This window comes from Chiloscyllium plagiosum, chromosome 33, assembly GCF_004010195.1.
Source record: "Chiloscyllium plagiosum isolate BGI_BamShark_2017 chromosome 33, ASM401019v2, whole genome shotgun sequence".
NCBI classification, from domain to species: Eukaryota; Metazoa; Chordata; class Chondrichthyes; order Orectolobiformes; family Hemiscylliidae; genus Chiloscyllium; species Chiloscyllium plagiosum.
In genome coordinates, this window is record NC_057742.1 from 18,342,456 (window position 1) to 18,368,742 (window position 26,287).

At 41.4% G+C, this 26,287-nt stretch overlaps 2 protein-coding genes across 6 annotated transcripts in view; one reads left to right on the top strand and one right to left on the bottom strand.

The window, feature by feature from the left end:
* Positions 1–2,284, bottom strand: part of LOC122539903 (acyl-CoA-binding domain-containing protein 5-like) — a 193,530-nt gene extending 191,246 nt beyond the window's left edge. The window contains exon 1 of the mRNA XM_043675059.1: positions 2,210–2,284. The gene's annotated coding sequence lies outside the window, so the exon portion shown is untranslated. The remainder of the gene's footprint in view (positions 1–2,209) is intronic.
* An 8,306-nt stretch (positions 2,285–10,590) lies between these two features.
* LOC122539907 (abl interactor 1-like) overlaps positions 10,591–26,287 on the top strand; it is a 44,013-nt gene continuing 28,316 nt past the window's right edge. For 2 of the 5 annotated variants that reach the window (XM_043675065.1, XM_043675068.1), the window contains exons 1-2: positions 10,592–10,920; positions 14,073–14,240. In XM_043675065.1, the coding sequence (XP_043531000.1) occupies positions 10,804–10,920; positions 14,073–14,240 (285 nt within the window). In that variant the 5' untranslated portion in view covers positions 10,592–10,803. Of the gene's footprint in view, positions 10,921–14,072; positions 14,241–26,287 lie in introns of all 5 variants that reach the window. The other 3 variants (XM_043675067.1, XM_043675066.1, XM_043675069.1) reach the window with 3 other exon arrangements.

Consider the following 26,287-nt stretch of genomic DNA (forward strand, 5'->3'; position numbering starts at 1 on the left):
GAACCCTTGGGATATGAGCTTGAAGGTGGGATTTAATTATACAGGGGTTGATATTCCATCTCTTTCCAGCCTCAGCTGGAATGAAGTTCTGGGCAGAAGGACTGATGATTATTGGCATTTGAGGCTATTGAGTGGCCAATTAAGGATGACTGTGTTCAACCTCTTTCTCTTCCTGAAACCACAAGAAATAAAAGCAGAAATTAGGCCATTTAGCTCATTGAATGGCAAAGCAGACTAAATCATGGATTATACATTTCTCAACTCCATTCTCCTGCTTTCTCTCTGTAGCCCTTGATCACTTTGACAATCTATCTCAGTCTTAAATATACTGAATGACCTAGTCTCCACAGCTTTCTGTGGCAGTGAATATCACTCTCTGACTGAAGAAGTGTCCCGTTATCTCCGTCCTAAAAGGTCTCCCCTTTACTCTAAGGCTGTGTCTTTGGGTCCTAGTCTCTCCTGCCAACAGAAACATCTTCACAACATCCACACTGTCCAGGCCAATTGGTATTCTATCAGTTTCAATTAGATCTCCTCATTCTTCAAAACTCCATATAATCCCAGAGTCCTCAAACATTCCTCATATGTTAAGCTTTTCCTGGGAGCATTCTTGTGAACCTCATCTGAACATGCTCCAGGGCCAGTACATCCTTCCTGAGATATTAGATTAGATTAGATTCCCTACAGTGTGGAAACAGGTCCTTTGGCCCACCCAGTCCACACTGACCCTCTGAAGAGTAATCCACCTTCCCCTCTGACTAATGCACCTAACATTATGGATAATTTAGCTTGGCCAATTCACCTGCCCTGTATATCTTTGGAGCGTGGGAGGAAACCCACGCAGACCCGGGGAGAATGTGCAAACTTCACACAGTCACCCAAGGCTGGAATTGAACCTGGGTCCCTGGTGCTGTAAGGCAACAGTGCTAACCACTAAGCCACCGCGCCATCCCTGAAAATGCACACAATATTCCAAATGTGGTCTGACCAGAGCCTCAGATGTACATCTCTGCTTTTATTTTCAAGTCCTCTCAAAATAAATGCAATCATTGCATTTACTTTTCCAACTACTGATTCAACCTGTAATTTTACCTTGAGAGAATCCTGGACTAGAACTCCCAAGCCCTTTTTGCACTTCAGACTTGTGCATTTTCTCCCCATTTAGAAAATAGTCTATGCCTCTACCAAAGTGCATGACCTCACATTTTCCCACATTGTACTCCATCTGCCACTTCTTTGCGCAATCTCCCAACCTGTCCAAATCCTTCAGCTTCTGACTCCCACCCTCCATCCCAACCCATAAGTCACTCATTGTACTTTATCCCATCGCACTGTTTACGTGGGAGCTACCAGATTCCAAATGGGAGGTACTTTCACTCGTGTTTTTTTTTTAAAACCAGGCCCATTAGTGCCCTCTCCAATGCCATCAGCTGTGCTGTGCCTTCCCTGGAAAAAGGATAGAGAGGGTCTCCTGCCAGTTCTCAAGACCCCCAACACTTCAACAAGATTCCACACTGTTTCTCATTACAACCTCACTGAAGGAGTGAAGCAGGTTGGAGTGGGGAGAAGAGGGAGGGAGAGAAGGAGTTGCTACAGATAATTATATCAAAAGGTACAACAGCCTCACATTGAATTCGAAGAGATTATGCCAGTTGGGTGCAGTGAGGTGATGTTGTTTTCCCATTGACACCTCAGTGAGACCACACAGTCTCTAGTTACTGGTTAGTTTCACAAACACCTACAAAACAAGGTATGCACCAGCAGTGTGAAGGGACACTATCCCTTTTTAAATAAAAAGCCCTCAGAACATGAGAAAAAAAATCTTTTGAATTTTGCAAATCAAACACAGCTACCAGGAATCATCCTGTTAGGCTTAAAAACGAAAGCTATTCCAATGCACGGCCCTGATGGAAAATAGCACATGTTCCATGTATGCTATTGGGCTCGCTTCTCACATTCCCCTAACAGCTCCACCTTCAGTGCGGTGGGTAACGTCGTATTCGTGCGCTTCTGTTCAGTGGATAATAGGCTCGACATTGCTACATTCAGCAATAGGTTTAAACTGAAAATCAAGATAATACTGGCCTTCTAACGCAGCGAAAGGAATATAACCTAGAGAATTAAGCAACAGCAGAAACTCCACAAAAAACGTCCTGGACATTTCAACTTAACCAGAATTTGTAATAATAATCATAATGTAGACAAATACCCTAAAAGTATAAACAGCTCAGAGGAAAAGGCCTGCACAGCACCTTCACCAGCCTCAGTGAAATGAATATACAGGAAGTATAATCAAGGAGGTGGAGTTACAGCTCACTCCAGTCACTTTTTAAAGGGAAATTGTCTCAGAGAATGCACAGCAGCTTTGGTGTTCAGTCAGGTCATACAGTAAACTCAGTCCCACTAGAATAAGCACCGTAGTCTGATCGAGATTTAAGCAAATTTACTCTGCTTTTGCAATATTTGGAGGATATTAGTCTAATTTTGGTCCACATTTTTATAAATATCTGCTGTAGAGTTAAAGTCCCCAATGTCTGCTGCTGAAATGATGTTACGTGAAGCAAACTGTAGCTATTTCTGAAGCCTGGAACATATCCGCACCCCTCCCACTCATAAATCCGAGCTCTGACCCACCTCTAATTTAGCACGAGATGATAATTCCCCTGAGGTACGGTCAGATTGCTGGAGCAAAGTTAAAAATCACACATTAGGTTATAGTTTATTACAGGTTTATTTGGAAGTACTAGCTTTCGGAGCACTGCTCCATCAGCAGGTGATTGTGGAGTATAAGATCAAAAGACACAGAATTTATAGCAAAAGGTTACAGTGTGATGTAACTGAAATCATACATTGAAAAAGACCTAGATTGTTTGTTAAGTCTCTCAAGTTTTAGAATGAACATGTTGGTTTCAGTTCTTTCATGTGTAAATCGCAGGCCTTTTGTTTTACAGTTACATTCTCAAGTGAACTTTAACAATTGGTGTCATGTCGATCCAGATAATGCATTGAGGGCGTGAGGTACGTAACTTTGATGCAGGGACAGAGCTTCGTATTGTGGCAATTTAGAAGCTACTTTGTATCTAATTAGTCCACGCTTGACATGAGAGTATTGGATACTCGCTCAGAGTAATCAAAATAGGTTAGAAGTATATGCAACAGGAAATACTGTCTGTCTAGCAGTTAGACATTGCAAGAGCTGACAGAAATTAGCATGGTTAGAAAAACAATCACCTCCCCATGAATAAGTCCTGCCACTGTCATGGTTCAGTGCAAAAGAGCTTGCAAAGTAGTTGGTGCATTTGCAGTCGGAGGTGAATGCAAGAAAAACCACTCGTATTGTAGAGTGGAGTTGCTGGTGTTGTACTGGGGTGGACAAAGTCAGAAATCACATTACACCAGGTTATAGTCCAATAGGTTTATTTGAAATAACAAAGTATCAAACTTTCCAACAAGCACCAGGACATGGCTTGGCTGGTTGTGGGAAGGGCTCTGCCAGTGAGATCTTTCATACATGCCCGGACTCTCTGCCCCATCACACGCTGCCCTCGAAGCGGCTGTGGAGGGGACGAGACTGTCACATATCCCCTTCTGGAATGTGCCTATGCAAAGGAAGTTTGGAGAGGAATGCAGTGGGGTTTGTCGAGGTTCATTCCGAGCAGCTCTGTAATGTCGGACTCTGTGCTCTACGGTCTGTTCCCCGGAAAGCACACTGAGACGAACATCAACTGTGCCTGGAGGATCATCAACTCAGTGAAAGACGCTCTTTGGTGTGTCCGAAACCTGTTGGTCTTCCAGCTGAAGGAGTTGACCCTGACTGAGTATTGCAGACTGGCACATTCCAAGTTCCAGGACTACCTGCTGAGGGACACGCTGAAGCTTGGGGCAGCTGCCACCAAGGCACGGTGGGGAAAGACCACCATATAAGGTCTGCTGCCGAAGAACAACCGGGGGCCCACTCAGTAATTGGGCTCCGCTGATGTCTCAGCTAAACATCTGGATGATCAACATACAAACTTGTATATACAAATGACTCAGTCTGTCCTCTGTATGTAAAGACATGTAATGTATATATGAATGGCATCACTAATTGTATAGATATCAAAAGATTTCTATGAACAAAGTATATATTTGAAATAAATAAACAAGGTCTCGAAATGCTGCTGCTTCATCAGCTGAAGTAAAAGACACTGGTGTTGGAATAAAGGAGCCTGAGAGGCACAGAGGGTGGTGCATGTGTGGAATGAGCTGCCAGAGGAAGTGGTGAAGGCTGATACAATTACAACTTTTAAAAGGCAGCTGAATTGGGTATATGAATAGGAAGGGTTTACAGGAATATAGGCCAAATGCTGGCAAATGGAACTAGATTGGATTGGGATAACTGGTCGGCATGGGCGAGTTGGACCAAAGGGTCTGTTTCCATGCTGTACACCTCTGTGACTCTAATAACACAAATACGATCTTGAGATACATTTTTAATGACTGAAATAAAACTATAAAAGTTTACAAAGCTCAGATGACCCCAGGTACAATATATGTAAATTTCCACATAACAACAGCATCATCACTCTCTATCATTATTTCCAGAATCTTGTCAACACTTCTTAACCAGATGAACACTGATTCCTCTCAGCTTGTAACAAAGTTGGTTCAGGTGGAGATATAATAGTTATATAGTAATGAGAGAAAGCTGATGAATTTCGCTGGCATATCTTTGGGGGCATCCTTTACATTAGGCTCCTCTACACTGGGGAAACAAAACATTGACTGAGTGACCACTTCACTGAACGCCACAAAACGTCCCTGAGCTTCCAGTTACCTGTCACTTCAACACATTGCCCGAAACGTTGATTTTCCTGCTCCTCAGATGCTGCCTGACCTGCAGTGCTTTTCCAGCACAATGCTCTTGACTTCAACACATCGCCTTGTTCCCTGGCCAATGTCTCTATCTCAGGCTTATTGCAGTGCTCCAGCAAAGCTGGAAGAACAGCACCTCATTTTCCGCTAGGGAACTCTATGGCCTTCTGGACTCAATATTAAATTCAACAGCTTTAGGGCTTGAGCTCTCCCATGTCTTCACCCACTCCCCACACACCAGGCTTTGTTATCATGTGGTCTGCTATTACACACAATCCATTGTTAGCCACTGACAGTCCTCATTAATAACTATTCATGCTCCTAGCCAGATTATTATCCACTCCTATGTCTGTCCAACTGTTATCATCTCTCTCTTTGGGCTCTAACTCTACCTATCATTTACTTCTTACCCCCTTCTCTGCATAAAGAACAACATTTTCCTAGCTACCATAAGTTCTGAGGAAAGATCACTGGATCCAAAACATTAAGTCTGATTTCTCTCCACAGATGCTGCCAGACCCACTGAGCATTTCCAGCAATTTCTGTTTTTATATCCTCAGCATCTATTGGTAGGGCAAACTCCTTAATTCCAAACTCCTAGCATTCTACACTCAATGATGTCTGCATCAGCATGGCCATACTCATGGGATTCTGATAGCCATAAACCCAAAGACTTTCTGTATTGTGAGATAGCAACCAGATTGCAATCTGCTTGATGCTCATAGTGTCACCAGAAGGACAGCTGCAAGCAAGATCTGAAGATCGTGGACATTGAGGCTGACGACTGGAAGACAATATTGAGGGATCAACTGTTTGGAGAAATAATGGAAGAGATGAGCAGAATATGCAAGGCTCAGCAGGCCCAAAGGAAGTCCCAGAGAAAACACAAGAATCTGGAGATTCCTCTCCTGGCTACTTCAGCTTCATGTTGGACACCAGGCCCAAACATCTCAGGCACACTCCATGGGCCACTATCTTGAGCAGCAGATGGAACAGAGACAGCCATGCAAGATTGGAGTCCTGAGTCACATTAGGTGGGATTAAACACGGAGTTGATAACCATGAGACAGAAAACCTATATTGCACAGGAAATGAGCCATCACTCAATGGTTGAATTTTGATCTCAAGATCTAAGTTCCCTTTTAGATTGTGTAGTCTCTATTTTTTAGTTTCCTCAATTTTTTATATGCTGAAAGATCTGCAATATGACCTTTTTGAATTCTCTCTGAGGTTGGCTAATCATGGTGTGATTTATGGTAAGTCACCACAAAGCTGCTCCTATTCAGTTAGAGTCTGCAGTTAGATGATTGGAATTCAGAGCAACTAAAGGAAGTGAAACATTGAACTTTCACATTCAGAATGCTCCTCATCAACACCATGGCACAGTTCTAAATGAAGAATTATTGAAAGTGCTGACCTCATTCAATTGATTTCATTCGCATTTTCCAAAATGCACAACTTGCTTGGTTTTGATATTCTCAAATCAGTTCAGGATCATGAAATTAAAGACAGATATTAGAAAAAGGTAAGACTCAAAAAGATAGAATCTTACAGGGATCTGAATGAATTGGGCTTTGGTGAGAAAAGTGCCGGAATTGTGTGAGAATTCCAGTGAAGCCAATATCAGCGCGGGCAGGGGGAGGGGTGGCGCTGCATCTTAAAACAAAGTTCTGGGTGTCAAAGTGAGATCATCATTTGGCAGTGGCGAGTTGCCTATTAGGTGGGCTTATTACTTGTTAATGATCCTATTAACTGCACATCTCACCTCATTAATATACAACTTCTTATACCACCACTTGGAGTGAGTACATTAGATGCTGAGAATTCTTAACATGGAAATCAGAGCAGGGACCTGGCTACTTCAGCTTCATGTTGGACACCAGACCCAAACATCTCAGGCACACTCCATGGGCAGCGGTTACGTCCATGGGCATTGACATCCAACTAAGCTCCCATAGCACATCTCTGATCAGTTTGCAGTAAGCTTATGTACTTCAGGGCACAAAGAAGATATCATTGTAATACTGCAACAAGGACATTTTACTCTCTAGGACATGCACTCAGCTCATGGTCCAGACTGTGTCTTCAGGCTGCTCACTTGCTGTCTTAGTGCTTGCTCTCTTTGAACTTGCCTGAATAATCTCAGAATCCCTGCCTCGCTTTGCCTTGACTTTTTTGTACCTTGACCCTCAGCAAGAGACACCAGCCTCACAGTACTGCTGTCTTACCTTGCCATTCGGTGCAGGCATGAAGACAGGAATCTTGTCCTGGCCATTAGCAGTCATCAGCCAAGTCAAGTCTTTGTTCAAGGGGATCCTAACATAGTAAATCAAGGATAGTTTCCGATACTAGTGCAAGAGACTGAATATGATCAATCAGCCACTTATGAGATTTCTGTGAAAATTGTGAAAATAATTAGTTGACCAGAAATCAGCAAAGAAAGTTTGGGGATTGTTCAAAAGTTCTCAAACTCTATATTTCGGTTTGAGTCAATGACGGAGCAGCTGAACACATTTTCTATGTCTCTATCTTTAAGAACCAATAGGAAACTCCTGCCTACAGTACCATCTGGTGAATAGTATTCTTAACCATACCATTCCCTTGGGCCTTAAGCAGATCAGTCAGCAAAAACTGCCCAAAAATATCATAGAAACTCAAAAGTAATGCATTCATGGTACATAATGGAACAACCACAAAACTTCAATTTCTGTTTGCATAATAGTGGACATAGGTGCTGATAATAACAGGGCAATTCAGCCTTGTGTTGCCATTTTATGCTCTCCCACAAAATTGTTTCAGAGGCATAAGGGGCTCAAAAGTATTTTTTTGTGGTTTCAGGCAAAGGGAGGGTAGGGAGGGGACTGGGAGGAGAGGAGGTGGTGACTCCCTTTGCCATTTACATTTATTTCCTCCATTTTGATTTATGCTTAATCCGAGCAACACTTTCCATCGAACAGACAGGGTTGGTGACCTCCCCGAAGGCAGTGTCAGGTTCTTCTGTACGATTAGGAAGCTGCTAGAAGTTACACATCCAGTAGATGACTACCAACTTCTTTAAATTATGGTGAGAGATTATTTATCATCTATGTGGAACTTACCCAAACCTTAGCGACATAAAAATGTTAGGCCTACCCACTGTGTGAAATAAAGGCCTTGTCTTTTGCTAACACAACACCACAGAACATTTCTCAGCTTGACAATCTGATGGAGGTGTGTAGTGAATGGGGGAGTTTGGGATGACAGTTAAACACTAACCAACTGTGGCTAAGGTAAGGAAAGGAAACAATTGCAATAAATAGGTATATTGTTATTATTTGGGATTTGAATTTTCAGAAAGAAGTAGATGGATTTTAGTCAGTTCTGCAAAGATATTTTTTTAAAGGGTCAGAAATTCAGCTGGAACAATGATCTAAATGCATTATTTCCAAGGAAATTTATGGAAGGTAATTTGCCATCATGCTTGGTCTGGCATATATGTGATTCCGGACCCACAGCAATGTGATTTGAATTTGACTGCCCTCTGGGCAATTATGGGTGGGCAATAAATGTGATGCCAGTGATGCCCATATCCAAGAAACATGCAAAGGAGAACGTCGAGTTTAAAAAGTGTTAATTATTTTAGAGTGTCTGGTCAGATAAAACCATTAGAAGATTCATTACGTGTGGCTGATTTTCAAACTATAATTTTCATAATGAGCACAAAACCATAAGGCAATAGGATACTGGAGCAGAATTAGGCCATTTGGCCCATCGAATCTGCTCTACCATTCGATTATGGCTGAAATGTTTCTCAACCTCATTCTCCTGTCCTATCCCCTTAACATTTCATCTCCTTTCCAATCAAGAACCTATCCATCCATGTCTTAAATACAGTCAATGACTTGGCCTCCACAGCCTTCTGCATTAATGGGTTCCACAGATTAACCACACTCTGGATGGAGAAATTCCTTCTCTTCTCACTCTGAGGTGATGCCAGTGGGTCCCAGTCTCTCTGACCATTGTACACATCATTTCCATGTCCACTCTATCCAGGCCTCTCAGTTTTCTGTAAGTAACAATGCGATCCTCCCTCATCCTATAAACTCCATTGATTACAGACCCAGAGTCCTCAACCACTGCTGATATGACAAGCCGTTTGTCCCCGAGATCATTCTTGTTAACCTCCTCTGGACCCTCTCTAAGGTCAGCACTTCCTTCCTTAGATACGGAGCCCAAAACTGCTCACAATGTTCTAAATGAGGTCTGACCAGAGCCTTATATAGTCGCAGCACTTTTTGTTCTTGCATTCCAGCCCTCTTGAAAGGAATGCTAACTTTGCACTTGCCTTCCTAACTGCCTACTGAACCTACACGTTAACCTGATGAGAAATGTAAACTAGGACTTCTAAGTCCCTTTGTACTTTAGATTTCTGAAATCTTTCCTAGTTTAGAAAGTAGTCTATACCTCTATTCTTCCTACCAAACTCCAAACTTCCCCACTTGCATTCCGCCTGCCACTTCTTTGTCCACTCTCCTAGCCTTTCTAAGTCCTTCTACTGCCTCCTCACTTCCTCAACACTATCTGTACCTTCACCTATAATTGTGTCATCTTCAAACTTAGCAACAATGCCCGCAGTTCCTTTGTCAAGATTGTTGAAGTATAATAAGAATTGTCATGGTGTCAACATGGAATCCTGTGGAACTCCATTACGATTCTGAAAAGGACCCCTTTATCCTTACTCTCTGCTTTCTGCCTGTCAACCAATCCTCTCTCCATGTTGCCTAGCCCAGCTCTCAATACAACCCATCTCCACACTCCCCCGATCTAAACATTGGAAACACAGGCAGCCATTTTTTAAGGGCTGGTTCATGGAGCTGGGATTTCTCCCAACTCTGTGTCCCTAACTCTGGAGCAAACACCGGAGTCCATGTAGCAATACAAAATATGAGTTTTAATATCTCAACCCTTTGCACTTTGCTCATTACAATTTAAATTTATTAAGAATGCAATAGGAGAAAGGCAATTCCTGTTTTACTGAACTCCTAAAGCTAAAAAGGAAAAACGAGGTAATCCTGGTTGTGACAAACTCAGCTTTTCTAAATATGTGAATGCTGTACAAAAGGGTGACATATGTTTTGGCACCTTATTCGTCCATGTGATGCAGAAAAACAATTTAAGTTTTGGGACCAAATGATGTAGAACCAAAGATGATGCCATTTTGAATAATTTCTATTTGTTGCTCACTTCTTCAGGGTTATAAAGAACTCAAAATCTTGCTCACTGTAACATTCTTATCCTCATCCCCATAGCTCAGTGCTACTCTTACAGCTTCTTCAAAGATTTAAAGTTTGTGTGCCATTTCCTGAAGACCATTTAAGCACATATATAATTAGCAAATGCTTTGCTGTAACTTATATTGAAAATATATGATATTCTATTTTCCAATTGCAAGAATATGAACACAATACATTCAAGGTGATATGAAAGTCAGGGCATTTGTTAAATGTGATTTTCTTTACTCAACTAAATTGGTGGGACCCACCAATAACATTGATGAAACCGATTTATTTATCTTGCACCATTGCTGTTAAAAAGGGTAAGTAATCTCCTCCACAAAATGTTCAGAAATAACATATTTGATTTTTGACTTTGAAAATAAATTGATCCGACAAAAAAATTATGTTATGTAGTAAAATATTCTATTTCTATGTTAAATGTAGACTCATTCCATTTTTGCATTTTTCAATTTGCATTGTTCAATCAGAAATTTTGCCGAAGAGAACTTCTGGTGTAACCTTTTTAAGTCAACAATGCTTTTGTATGAAGAACTGCACTTTTTTTTCTTTGTGCAAAAATGCCCAGAATGCTTCTGATTGAAAGATCACAATAAATAAGCCCAGGCTGGGAAACCTCAAGTTAAAAACCATAGTGCTCACAGAAAGAAGGAAATGAAAACAGTCTTTCTGCAAAATGGCAGAAATGCAGAGCTTATTTCAACAAGACATTCCTGCAGATAGAAAACTTCTTTTGGAAAGCTTCACAAATCTCCAGAAAGTGGCTGAATACTGTGAGAATAACTACATCCAGGTACGTGAATTAAATTAATTAATTTATTTATAGCTACAACAAACCTAACCACAACTTCAATGCACACCCTCTTCACTTGGACTGTGGATCTGGTAATTCACATTCAATAACTTATGCTTCTTGATCAGTTTTCCTACACCTTGCTAGTTTTATGTTTTTCTGAAGAATATTGCTTTTTAATATATTTGACATAACATTCTATTCTGATAGGAGCTCAACACTTCAGTGCATATGGACTCAGATTCTCTTAACTGATAACTAAAGATATTCTAAACAAAAGTTGGAAGATAGACTCTGAATTAAAAGCTAACTTTTTGATGTATTTATTAAATATAAATTATTTATTCACTTACAGAATCAGAAGTGTATTTGACAGTTTGTGTTTTGAGAATTTTAAAAAGTGCTTGTAAGCAAAGACTTTACTGCACTAATATACCTTCCTCATCTCTGTACTGCTTTGCATTAAAAGACTGGCAGCGTATGTTTCTGGTTTCCATGCAGATGTGTGCTTTGCATTTCAATCCCTGTAGCTAGTGGATACACATGAAAATTGGCTCATGTTTTTTTTGAATTATGACAATTAGGAAACAATGTCTGGACTTTCAAATGTTTACCCACTTGATTAGAACAAAGTAAATGTTCATATATTAAAAAAAAGACTCAATAATTATTGCCATCAATCTTGAAGTAATTGTCTTGAATGCTATGTTTAGATAGCATCATCTACGAATGATTTCAGAAACACTTCACAATTTGGTATAGTTGCTAAAACAAATCAGTGGAGCATGAATTATTAGCCAAACACAAAAGTACTTCAGTTTCCTCACTATTAACAATTATTTCAGGAAACTGAAATTACCAGAAAACCTTGCACTAATTTGAAAAACAATGCCAAGTTGAACTGAGAAATAATAGTTTTTCAATATTATCTTGTAATGTTCTGACTTCTTTTGTAAGAGGTAAAGCTGAAAAGATTAATTTTTTTTATGGTTTAAAACATGTGACCAGATATGGACCTTTATGAATGCTCATAAACCCGTGTGGCAGCAGAAGTCTGAGGTTTCCATTCTGATCTCTATCAGCATTTGAAAGTTTCACTTTAAGATGCAAGTTGTGAAAATGCAAATGTTAACATTTCTGCCTAACATCAATAGCAATAAAAAAGTTGACTTTTTTTGATTTTCCAATTCACAGAGGGCTCTGTTTGTGAACAAAATGCAATAAACACCATTTTATTCATCTGGGCTTTTTTTACTGTTGATTTCTGATATGGAAAAGTTGTTAATTTAATAAATAGATTTTCATCTTTTGGAAAAGTTCACACTCAGTGATTTATTACCTAATTGTTCCATGAAAGGTTATAAAAATAATATGCTCTTTGCAATCTAATTCAATTAATATGAATTCTTTGATTATCCAGAGCAGTTTCAATGGGGCTGTTTAAATGGAAGCCACAGCGAAGGGTGACCAAGTGCATGTCAAGGCTGACTGAGGGAGAGATAAGTGTGATTTGAGGAAGTTCAAGACTGACTGAGAGAGGGTTGAGGGTGTTGCAGGAAAGGTCGTAGTTTGCTGAGAGAAGGTCAAAGATCTTTAAGGAAAGGTTGAGGAGACCCAAGTATGACTGAGGGTGGGTTGCGGCTGACTGAGTGAAGGTAAGAGGGGGACAAGGATGGTTGAGGGTGACTGAGGGAAGGTGAAGGAAGGTGAAAGAGGGAAGAATCAAATGTGATTTTACAAGATGATTAGGGGGTTAGATAGGGTTGACAGTGTGAACCTTTTCCCGCGTATGGAGTCGGGTATTACAAGGGGGCATAGCTTTAAATTAAGGGGGGGTAGATATAGGACTGAAGTTAGGGGTAGGTTCTTCACTCAGCGAGTCGTAAGTTCATGGAATGCCCTGCCAGCAGCAGTGGTGGACTCTCCCTCTTTATGGGCATTTAAGCGGGCATTGGATAGGTATATGGAGGATAGTGGGTTAGTATAGGTTAGGTGGGCTTGGATCGGCGCAACATCGAGGGCCAAAGGGCCTGTACTGCGCTGTATTCTTCTATGTTCTATCGAGGGTAATAGAAGGAAAGTTAAGGGTAATTGAGAGAGTTTCAAAGAACATTGAAAGAAAGATCAGTCTATGATTGAAGAACACATTAGCAATCTTTCCAACAGGAAATCTGTTATCCTTGTCCAATCTGCCCTATTGTGAATGCAAACCCACTGCATGGTGGCTGACTCTTGACAATGTGTGTAGTTCTGGTTGTCCTACTGTAGGAAGGATATTATTAAACTGGAGAGGGTTCAGAAAAAATTACCAGAATGGTGCCAGGTATGGAGGGATTGAGATAAGAATAGATAGGAAAGGCTGGAATGTTGTTTCACTGGAGTGTAGGAGGTTTAAGAGTGACTTCATTGAACTTCATAAAATTAAGAGGGACAGAGACCAGCTGAATGCTAAGGGTCTTTTCCCTAGGATGGGGGAGTTGAAGACTAGGGGGCAGTTTTTTAATCTGAGAGGAGAAAGATATAAAAAGGACAAGAGGGACTTTTTTTTTACATAGAGTAGTTGGTGTGTGAAATGAACTGCCAGAGGAAGTGGTGGATGCAGGTACAGTTACAACATTTAAAAGGCATTTGGATAAGTTATGAATAGATAAGGTTTGGATGGATATGGGCCAAGCACAGGCAGGTGGGACTAGTTTAGTTTGGGAACTTGGTTGACATAACTGGTTGGATCGAAGAGTCTGTTTCCATGCTCTATGACTCAGTGACTCTAAGTCACTAAAAGCAAGAAAAAATGGGCAATAAATGCTGGCCATGCCAGTGCTGCACCTCTTCCATGAAATCATTTTTAAGAATGTTATCGGGAGCAATGAGAGGGACTTGTACCACTTCTCTACTTCTGGAAAAATAAAATATTATTTGTTTCACATATATAACTAAGAGCTAAAAGTGAAACTTTATTTTCAATATGTCCACACAAAACTAGGACAGAATAATGCAACAATTTGCTCTTAGTTTTGATTATTCTAACAAAAAAAAAATAGTTTTTGTTTTCTATGATTCCCATTGCTATGGAGTTTTACAAAAATGGTGGACTAATACATACCATAAACATTTCTCAGTATCTGTCCCTAAAGTATTTATAATTTTTACAGGCTCAAGACAAAACAAAAGCTTTGGAGGAGACCAAGGCCTATGCTGCACAATCTCTCGCAAGTGTTGCTAGTCAAATCAACGGCTTGGCTGAGAAAGTATTCAAATTGTTGGATCTACAGGCCTCAGAACTCTCCAAAATGGAGTCTTCTGTCAACTTCATATCTCAGGTGATAATAAACCTTCATTTAATTGCTATTCCTTCTCATTGATTCTTTTTCTTTATTTTTGCAATATTTTAAAGTTTCAAAGATTTCTGAAAACTGGGAGGTTATTGATTTTTGGTTTCACAGAGGAACCATGTCAGATGCCTAAACAGAATTGGAAATATGCCCTGTACCAAATAGAGTCAAGCAATAATTTAACATTCCCAGCAGATGTTTGGGTGACAGATTTCCCTTTGTATTCTGGGTGCCAAGGAGCCTCTGAGATGAGGTCTGAAGTTGAAATACCCATTTTGGCCCTCATTTAGTTGAAGGTACCACCTCAGAGTGGAAAAAGTCTAAGAACGGCCTAATCAGAAATTATTCTGCAGCTGTTTGCCACTTAAATTGCCTGTTAGTGCTCATAAAGCACATGTCACATTTTGGTTGCTGGTGCTTAACGTAATGTTGTCTCAGCAGCACCAATGCAAGGGTAAACTCTGAGCTATTTGGCACAGAGCTCGTGTCCCCTGCCTCTGAAGTATGGTACATGTCCAACCCAAGCCAGATGTATATCTTAACAGATTGCTTCAAAGGACTTTCAGGAGTGTCATATAGTCATAGAAATGTACAGCATAGAAACAGACCCTTAAGTCCAACTTGTCCATGCTGACCAGATATCCCGACCCAATCTAGTCCCACCTGCCAGCACCTGGCCCATATCCCTGCAATTCATATTCCCATCCAGTTGCCTTTTAAAGGTTGCAATCATACTCTCCTCCACCACTTTCTCTGGCAGCTCATTCCATACATGCATCATCCTCTGCGTGAAAAGGTTGCCCCTTAGGTCTCTTTTATATCTTTCCCCTCTCATCCTAAACCTATGCCCTCTAGTTTTGGACTCCCCGACCCCAGGGAAAAGGCTTGGTCTATTTATCCTATCCATTCCCCTCATAATTTTGTAAACCTCTATAAGGTCACCCCTCAGCCTCTGATGCTCCAGGGAAAACAGCCCCAGCCTGTTCAGCCTCTCCCTGTAGCTCAGATCCTCCAACCCTGGCAACATCCTTGTAAATCTTTTCTGAATAAAGGAAAGCATACCAAACGCCTTCTTCATTATCCTATCTACCTGCGATTCCACTTTCAAGGAGCTATGAACCTGCACTCCAAGGTCTCTTTGTTCAGCAACACTCCCCAGGACCTTACCATTAAGTGTATAAGTCCTGCTAAGATTTGCTTTCCCAAAATGCAGCACCTTGCCTTTATCTAAATTAAACTCCATCTGCTTCTTAGCCCATTGGCTCACCTGATCAAGATCCTATTGTAAAATGAGGTAACCTTCATCGCTGTCTACTACACCTCCAATTCTGGTGTCATCTGCCAACTTACTACCTCTACCTCTTATGCTCATATCCAAATAATTTATATAAATTATGAAAAGTAGTGGACCCAGCAATGATCCTTGTGGTGCACCACTGGTTACAGGCCTCCAGTCTGAAAAGCAACCCTCCACCACCACCCTGTCTTCTACCTTTGAGCCAGTTCTGTATCCAAATGGATAGCTCTCCCTGTATTCCATGAGATCTAACCTTGCTAACCAGTCTCCCATAGGGAACCTTGTCAAACGCTTAACTGAAGTCCAAATAAAACACGTCCACTGCTCTGCCCTTATCAATCCTCTTTTTTACTTCTTCAAAAAACTCAATCAAGTTTGTGATATATGATTTCTCATGCACAAAGCCACGTTTAATATCCCTAATCAGTTCTTGCCTTTCCAAATACATTTACATCCTGTCCCTCAGGATTCCCTCCAACAACTTGCCCACCACTGACGTCAGGCTCACCAGTCTATAGTTCTCTGGCTTCTCCTTATCACCTTTCTTAAATAGTGGCACCACGTTAGCCAACCTCCAGTCTTCTGGCACCTCACCTGAGACTATCGATGGTACAAATATCTCAGCATGGGGCCCAGCAATACAAAGGATTTTGTGAGCCATCGTCTTTCACTGTTCACTTATTGCTGATAGTTTGAAGAACATTTTGGGACACTTTATTAAGATCCCATGAACACTTGTCAGCATTTATTACAGCAATTATGAAAATATATTTTGATGAAACCTCTCATTTTGTACTCAGGACAATTTGCAAGAAATACCAAAGTTCACATTTTGCTGCACTAGTCATCATTTCCTTCTGCCTTGGGCAGTGAATTACATGCATGGATGTAATAATCATGAGGACCGATATATATATATATATATATACACTGCAGTTAGCTCCTTTCTATACAAACTGAGCAAGCATTTTTTAAAAAAAAACTCTTTGGAGGAAGGTCATTCTGAGGGGCAGGACCAAGGGAAGGGAAGCTAGATCAATCTTAAAAAATGGCATTTTATTGATTATAGTCATGGCTGTTTGAATAAATATTTCTGTTTTTTTGGGTTTACTAATCGGTCTTTCCAAGTTGTCCCTGAAGCTTCATGACAGTGCCACACATTCGTGTTGTGTGTGAAAATCAGACACATTGTTCAAAATCTCTCAATGTATGAAAGCTGGATCAAACAGGCATGTTTAAAGGAATCAATGACTTTAGTGGATGCTGGTTTGTGGGCAGATAGCTGAGAGTAGAAGGAGTTTGGACTTCTGAATATTTCGGAATGTCCTTATGGCTTCATGTGTCCATGTATAAGACACAGAAACGTGATGTCCCTTTCTACTTATCTTTATCTTTGCCTGGTTTTACATAGCAGGAACTGGTCAAATTGTTGAGTGAATTGCTACAACCAGTTTTGAGTATGATTTGTGGTAAGCTTCCCTGGAAAAATGCACTGGAGTGTTCTTGCTAGCTCCCCAGTCAGCTTGGTCCTATCACCTCCATTTAATACCATTCTGACTGTTACACCAGAAATCAGATTGAAGATGCCAAAATTCTGAATTCTGTTTTGACATCTTCAGTCAAGTTCAAATTATGCAACTCAGTAATTAGATTAAATTGTATACAAAATCCGACTTTCAAATACACATGTCACCCACTTTATGCCTGTTCACATCCTTTCATCAAAATAACCTTGTATGGTCCATCCATCCTGTCTTATGACCTGACTCAAGCCTGAGAGTACTGAGCAACTTGCACACAGGATGTGCTCCGCGCAGATTTTCAGGGTCATATTTGGTTTTTAGCCTCCTGTTTTTAGACAGCCCATTGGGATGGAGGAAGATAAAACAAAGAATTGCGGATGCTGAAGATCTGTGACCAAAACAGAAATTGCTGGAGAAACTCAGCAGGTCTGGCAGCGGAAGCCGAGCTAATGGTTTGAGCCCAGTGACCCTACTTCAGAACTGACAGCAACTATGAAGAGGGGGCATATATGCTCATGAGGGGATGGGGGGGGGTTAGGAGTGAGAGGGTAAGTGGAGATGGAGCCCAGGGAGAGAGAGCCAGGCAGACAAAGGGATGGGAACAAAGGGATGAGGAAGAAAAGCTGATAATGGGGGCCATAAATAGGCAAAAATGGTTTGGCTGTGCTGAAAGCAGCCCATGTCATGATAGGGCCTGGCATATGGGGATGGTTCAAGCACATGGAAGAAGGTGTTCCAGCTCTCAGATTATTGAACTCAATGATGAATGCTGAAGGCTGCAGGGTCCCCAAGTGGAAAATGAGACATCGTTCTTCTAACTTGCGCTGATTCTTGCTGGAACACTACAGCAGGCTGAGATAGAAATGTTGGCCTGGGAACACAATGGTGTGTTGAAGTGGCAGATATCTAGAAGGTCAGGGTCAATTTTACAGACAGAATGTAAGTGTTCCCCAACGCGCTCACCCAGATTGTATTTTGTCAAGGGTGGAGGAAGATTAGCTTTCATTCCAGTCCTATTAGTTCTAAGATGGCTGACAAGTCCCAGTGCACAACCTGTAGACTCTGTCACATGTGGGGCAGAACGGGCTTAAAGGGTTGGGTCAATGGATTCATTGAACGCTTGTGAGCTCTTTGTGAGATCTTAACTCTGTCTGTGCAAGTATTTAGTAAAGATTTGAAGAAATACTCACATCAGCAAGTCTATATTTTATTTGAAAAAAGGCAAACCAAACACTCGGCTTCATCTCTGGATGGCTAGAATTTAAAAAATACAGAAATTATACAAAACCTGTTTGAACAGTGATTAGATCACATTTAGAATATCACATGCAGTTTTTGTTCTGTTATAAAAAGAACATGGAGGTAGTAGAGGGGTACAGAAAAGATTTACAAGGATGATACCAGAATTGTCTAAGGACACACATTAGCATAAGATTGACCAACTTGGTCTCTTCAGTCTTGTAGAGTGACAGTTGAAGGGACCCTACCTATGACAGGTACTTAAAATACTGAAAGAGTTTGATAAATTCGCTAAAGAGAGATTATTTTCTCTTTACTGATGAGCATAGCTCGAAGCCATCTGTGTAAGATAGTCACCAAGAAATCCTATAGAGAATTCAGAGAAAGCCTTTTCATTAAGAGTGAGAAGAATGTGGAGCCCACAATCACAGGTAGTGGATGTAGCACAAACTATAGACACATTTATGAGGAAACTAAATAAGCATTTGAAAGAAAAGGCAATAGATGATAGATTGAGATGAGAAAAGATGGAAGGAGATATGAATGGATAACAAACCAGCATAGATTGGTTGGGCCAACTGGTCTGTTTCTGTGCTATATATTCCACGTAAAATTATATACTTCCGGCTAATTGGATTCTAGTGAAAAATAAATCATTCAAGGGCATTATACATTCTATTTTCTGCAACAATTATTCTTAGTCTGTGCATACAGATTTGTATAGTGCACCCATAGAAACTGTGAACTAATGAAGGGAAATGTCAAAGTCTTTCTTGCTCAGTGGGAACTTTAAACTCCAATTCCACTCAAGAAATCTAAATCACTCTGATCATTGTTGCAGTATATTACTGGCTTACTTGTAAGCCAGAATGATATGACATGTGTTGGAACTGAGGGCCACTTGTAGCAAGCCCAATGTCTTATTTTAAACAGTAATTATCTTTTACCCAGCTAGGTTCGTCAATGAAAGGAAAAGGGGTATTTTCAAGCACTGAAGAATAGAGCAACAGGAATTTCATGGTACTGGAGAAATGTTAGTAAAGTGATCGTTCCACAAGATTGCAAAAACCTTGCAGTAGGGGATAAAGTAGGAAGATGGTTGTGGTTGTTGGAGGTCAGTCATCTCAGCTCCAGGATTGGAGGTGTAGTGGACTGCGAAGAGGGTTACCTCAGATTACAACAGGATCTGGACCAGATGGGCCAATGGGCTGAGAAGTGGCAGATGGAGTTTAATTCAGAAAAATGCGAGGTGCTGCATTTTGGGAAAGCAAATCTTAGCAGGACTTATACACTTAATGGTAAGGTGCTAGGGAGTGTTGCTGAACAAAGAGACCTTGGTGCGCAGGTTAATGGCTCCTTGAAAGTGGTGTCATAGGTAGATAGGATAGTGAAGAAGGTGCTTGGTATGCTTTCATTTATTGGTCAGAGTATTGAGTACAGGATTTTGGAGGTCATGTTACAGTTGTACAGGACATTGGTTAGGCCATTGTTGGAATATTGCATGCAATTCTGGTCTCCTTCCTATCGGAAAGATGTTGTGAAACTTGAAAGGGTTCAGAAAAGATTTACAAGGATGTTGTCAGGGTTGGAGGATTTGTGCTACAGGGAGAGGCTGAATAGGCTGGGGCTGTTTTCCCTGGAGCGTCAGAGGCTGAGGGGTGACCTTATAGAGGTTGACAAAATTATGAGGGGCATGGATAGGGTAAATAGACCAAGTCTTTTCCCTGGGGGTCGGGGAATCCAGAACTAGAGGGCATAGGTTTAGGGTCAGAGGGGAAAGATATAAAAGAGACCTAAGGGGCACCACAGAGGGTGGTACGTGTATGGAATGAGTTGCCAGAGGAAGTGGTGGAGGCTGGTACAATTGCAACATTTAAGAGGCATTTGGATGGGTATATAAATAGGAAGGGTTTGGATGGATACAGGCTGAGTACTGGCAGGTGGGAATAAAGATTGGGTTGGGATATCTGGTTGACCTGGACAGGTTGGACCGAAGGGTCGTTTTCCATGCTGTACATCTCTATGACTCTATCTCTGCAGCAGTTCCTCAGGGTAGTGTCCTAGCTCCAACCATTTTCAGCTGCTTCATCAATGATCTTCCCTCTATTGTAAGGTCAGAAGTGGGGACGGTTGCCAATGATTGCACAATGTTCATCATCATTCGTGACTCCTCAGACACTGAAGAGGTCCATGTCCAAATGCAACAAGATCTGGACAATATCCAGGCCTGGGCTGACCAGTGACAAGTAATATTTGTGCCATACAAATGCCAGGCTATGACTATTAACAACAATAGACAATTTAACCACTGCCCTTGACATTCAGTGGTGTTACCATCACTGAATCCCCAACTATCAAAACCTTGGAGTTATCATTGATCAGAAACTCAACTGGACTCTCCACATAAATGCAGTGGCTGCAAGAGCAGATCAAAGGTGAGGAATACTGTGACAAGTAACTCCTCTCCTGACTCCCCAAAGCCTGTCCACCATTTACAAGGCACAAGTCAGGAGTGTGATAAAATACTCCCCACTTGACACCATCGAAGGACAAAGCAGCTGGCTGCACTGGCACCACATCCACAAGCATCCACTCTCTCCACCATCGACACTCAGTAGCAGCAGTGTGTGCGAACTACAAGATGCACTGCAGAAATTCTCAAAGTACCTTCCAAACCCACAACCATCTAGAAGGACAAGGGCAGCAGATACATGGGAACACCATCACATTCAAGTTCCCCTCCAAGCCACTCACTATAGTGACTTGGAAATATATCGTAGTTCCTTCACTATTGCTGGGTCAAAATCCTGGAATTCCCTCCCTAATGGTAGAGGAATTGAGTTCCGGAGTCCTGAGGTCATGATGCAGTTGTATAAGACTCTGGTACGGCCGCATCTGGAATATTGTGTGCAGTTTTGGTCGCCATACTATAGGAAGGATGTGGAGGCATTGGAACGGGTGCAGAGGAGGTTTACCAGGATGTTGCCTGGTATGGAAGGAAAATCGTATGAGGAAAGACTGAGGCACTTGGGGCTGTTTTCACTAGAGAAAAGAAGGTTTAGGGGTGACTTGATTGAGGTGTACAAGATGATTAGGGGGTTAGATAGGGTCGACAGTATGAACCTTTTCCCGCGTATTGAGTCGGGTATTACAAGGGGGCATAGCTTTAAATTAAGGGGGGGTAGATATAGGACTGATGTTAGGGGTAGGTTCTTCACTCAGCGAGTCGTTAGTTCATGGAATGCCCTGCCAGTAACAGTGGTGGACTCTCCCTCTTTATGGGCATTTAAGAGGGCATTGGATAGGTATATGGAGGATAGTGGGTTAGTGTAGTTTAGGTGGGCTTGGATCGGCGCAACATCGAGGGCCCAAGGGCCTGTACTGCGCTGTATTCTTCTATGTTCTATGTTCTATGTTCTAATGGGTCTACCTACAGCAGGTGGACTGCAGCAGTTCAATAAGGCAGTTCACCATCACCTTCTCAAGGGCAACTAGGGTTGGGCAATAAACGCTAGCCAACCAGTGACACCCACATCCCACAAAAATGAATAATTTATTAAAAAAAGGTTAGTGTTATCTCTGCTGTGGCTATTTTAGAGTGATTTTGAAGCCCAGCTGACAATGTATTGCATTAACTTTGTGAATTCTCCATGAACAGATTACAATCAATATAAGCTTTGCTTGATGTCTTGTGATGAAATCCTCAAAGAGGTTAAACCTGCAGTTTGTTTCTTCAAAGCTGAACAGAGATACAAAGATTTAAAAAGAAAAGACTGGAAAACTGAAATCTGAAGCAGAATGACAAAACACGGGCAGATCAGTGTCTAAAAAGAACAAGTCATCATGTAATGACCCTTCATTAATCCAATGGAAAGATGAGTGAGCTCTTTTATAGGGCCAATTAAAATGGGGATTGGAAGATGAGATGGCAGAAAGATCACATAATATGTTACAATTGATATTTGTTAATTAGTACCCAGCAACATATATGGATCATCTCAGGCTGTAAAAAGATTTAGGTGAGTGAAACTTCATTTACAGAGTCAGTATGAACTTACATTACTGTGTGTCAAAACAGAGATTAATTTCAGTTTCTGCAAGGTAGGCATTTTGAAAGGTAGGCATTTTTGGAATTTAGACGCTGTTACCCTCTTCAGCCACCCACCAAAAAAAAGTTCTATTTTGGCATTGACATGCAAACTGTAAACACTTTTGGGTTTTTTCCTTTACAGTTTCCAGTTTCGAATGAAATTTAATTCATGCTTGCTCAAAAGCCAAATGCACATTGGCCTGATGAGTAAATATTTCTCTTGCTATTTTGTTAAACTTTCTGATAAAATTTCTGAAGGTCATGGCAGTCTAACTTGTGCTTCACAAAAGGGATTTATGGGATTCACATAAAATAAAACAATGAAAAACATGCAGAGGCGAAAAGGAGATGGCGAGAAATGTCTTACTACCTCTTAATGTTAATTATCCGTTATTTCTTTGTTTATTTTTGGTTTGGAGTTTTAAAGCATGTACCTTCCATTTATAGTCATACAGGTACCACTGTTGCCATTTTCAATTAGTTTCAGAAGCTGAAATGAAGTTTTAAAAACTTAGCATTGAAAAAGTTATGCTCCAATGGGCCATTTGCAATTTAGTTTTATAATGTGCGCATCTAACTGTTTGTATGGGCTGGGAGGGAAGGGGAGGGTCAGTTAACTCTGTAGGCTGGTGACTTGGGTGTGGTGCAGAATAAAAGCCAAAACATTTAAACCTGAGGTAAGGAGAAATAATTTCAGTGGATGGTGAATCTTTGGAACTCTATGGTGCTGTGGAACCTCGAGTATTCTCAATTGAGTACATTCAAAAGTGAAATCTATATGGGTGGCGCAGTGGCTCAGTGGTTAGCACTGCTGCCTCACAGCACCAGGAACCCGGGTTCGATTCCGGCCTTGGGCAACTGTCTGTATGGAATTTGCACGTTCTCCCTGTGTCTGTGTGGGTTTCCTCCCACAGTCCAACGATGTGCAGGTCAGGTGAATTGGCCATGCTAAATTGCCCATAATTGCATTAGTCAGAGGGAAATGGGTCTGGGTGGGTTACTCTTTGGAGGGTTGGTGTGGGCTTGTTGGGCCTGTTTCCACACTGTAGGGAATCTAATTTGATACATTTCTGGAGACTACTTACATTAAAGAATATGGAGATAGTGTCAGGAAAATGGTGTTTTGAAGTAGATGACAATTAGATGATGGATCAGGTTTGAATGAACTACTTCTGTTTTTGTACTTTTATGTGACCCTACCCATTTTGGCAAGCTGCTTTGCTGCCGAACAAGAAATGTCTGTTCGAGCCATGAATAGTGGTATGTGGGTGCTTCACCAGCAGACAAGTGACATGGGGAATCTTACCTGCCCACTTGCATAGTTTCTCCTGGTGGTGCTGAGGTTAAATGCCCCCTCCCTCAGATCATCATATTCTTTCCTTTTGAAACTGCAGTCATCATCTCTTTTAAAAAAGCCCACTCGCAGTCCCCATCCTTCCAACACCTTCTCATTTCTTATGCTTGTATATCTCGAAGATTATTACCTTTTAAGTATGTGCCCACCTCCTTCAGAATTTCCTGTTCGAATCCATTCAGTTTACATTTTGCTTTGCATATGGAATCAAGAATGCCCCAGTTCTAGTCACCAGCCATGTGCTCTGTGGCTGTTAACATGACATGCTATTTGTCCTTATCTATTTAACCTCTTCATATTTCTTATGAAGTAGTCTACACCATTTATCTGTCACCCCCAGTTCTCAATTGTCTACCTATGCAGCACTGGCCTGTGCTTACTCTGTTCCCAGCTGTGCCAATAGGACTAGCATGTTTGAAACAATGACTTCTCCTCCTGACCCACACAGTTCCTTCAGGAGTACCTGAAATGCCAACCTTTTTATACTGCCACTTGGTGATATTATCAATGGAACATAACTTCCAATATGAGTCTGGCTCTGTGTTGGATGAGAGCAGGCAGCTCCTTGAGGTTGTGACTGGGTCTGGATGAAATGGGAGGGAGTATTACTCTTGCTGCTGTCATTGAACACCCTGATCAACTTGGAGAAAACAAGGTATCTGAGCTGCCTGGTGAATCCTGCACTAAACTGTTGGGAATCAGCAGGAGGAATTTTCAATGTTTCCCGTCATTTCAGACTGGCATTTCAACAAACCCTTGAACAAGCTTAAAGGTCTTGTAATTGGAGGTGAATGCTTTCTTCCATTCTTTCCTAACCCCTGGTCACCAGTTGAAAGTTTGAAATTGTCCTGGATGCATCAAAATCCCAACATGATCTCCAGGACTGTGACTTTCAAAGGTCAACACACTAGTTTCCAATGTTATGGCCCTTTGAAAATTCCAATCTCAATGTTGGTTTCTGAATTATGCTGGGAACTACCAGTTTTACCTCTCCACTATCTTCCTGGACTTCGTGTACTTTTAAAGTTAAAAATCACACAACGCCAGGTTATAGTCCAACAGGTTTATTTGGAAGCACTAGCGTTTGGATCGCTGCTCCTTCGTCAGGTGATTGTGGAGTATAAGATTGTAAGACACAGAATTTATAGCAAAAGTTTACTATAAATGTTGCTTTTGCTATAAATTGTGTTTTACAATCTTATACAGGTTGATTGAAAATATCTACAACTGACTCACTGAGGGCTGCTGTGGCACAGTGGTAGTGTTCCTGCTTGGATCAGGCACTCCAGGTTTATAGTTCCACCTGTGCCAGAGATATTCTTGCACAGCTTGATTCAAAATACTTCCAGCTGACCTGCCTGCTTCCCTAGCTGCTGACTTATACTGGATTGATATGTGTAATCTTGGAATGCAAATTTATAGTCTCTTTCTTTGCAAGTTTGAAGTCATTTATAACATCTCCCCTCATCTCCAAAAGTGTTGCATTCCGTGCAAATTGCCAGAAGTTGGGTGTCATGCCCAACATCCATTGAGACCTTTCAGTGAGCAATTAATGACCATTTAGGGCCCTCCTCTCACCTCTATTAGTACTAATCCAGTCATGGGCAGGCCTGTCCTTGTATGACACAGCAGCTCAGTGGTTAGCGCTGCTGCCTCACAGTGCCAGGGACCTGTGATCGATACCAGCTTCAGGTGACTGTGTGGAGTTTGCATGTTCTCTCCGTGTCTGCGTGGATTTCCTCCCACAGTCCAAAGATGTGCGGATTCAGTGGATTCGCCATAGGAAGTTGTACAGATGAGGTGGGTTAGCCATGGTAAATGCAGGGTTACAGGGAAAGGGTGGGGTGTGTGGTTTTGGGCGGTGATGCCTTTCAGAGGGTCGATGTAGACTCAATGGGCTGAGTGCCCTGCTCTTATACTGTAGGGATTCTATGAAATTGAGTGCTCTCCCAGATGGGCAATGCCCCCTTGGTCAAGAGTAATCAATGCTTGATTGAAGTGTGCAACATTCGTAAGGAGGATGGGGAGCTACTGAGACCCACCACCCGATCTTGCTGTCGATCACTCTGCACCTTTCTCCAATAATGTCTGACACTTGGAAACCTTTCTGCTATTACTTGCATGTGGTGTGGATTGCTTCTCAATCCCAAGCCTCCAGTGGCTGTCATTCTGGCAGCAGCCTTGGCTTCCCCAGATCCAGTCAAAGTAGCTAAATGGCCTCTGGTTGGCAGCTCCTGGTAAGCAGGATTTCCACCAAAACAACAGACCTACTGGGGTACTTAATCTTGTCAAAAAGTGTTTGGTGGCCACTTAAGACTCTGTGTAGTACTGAAACTAAGGAATATCAGATCAGTCACTCATATATTTTATTTCTTCTAATTTTCACTTGTTTCAAACACTCCCATTCAGTTCCTTACCTGTGTGTTATTGTCATCTTTGTGCAGTTCTTCAGCATATCTTAATGCAGCATTTTTGCTGGCAAATATCCTTTAATGCTGTGCATGACACAGCAACAATATCAATAATGGACAA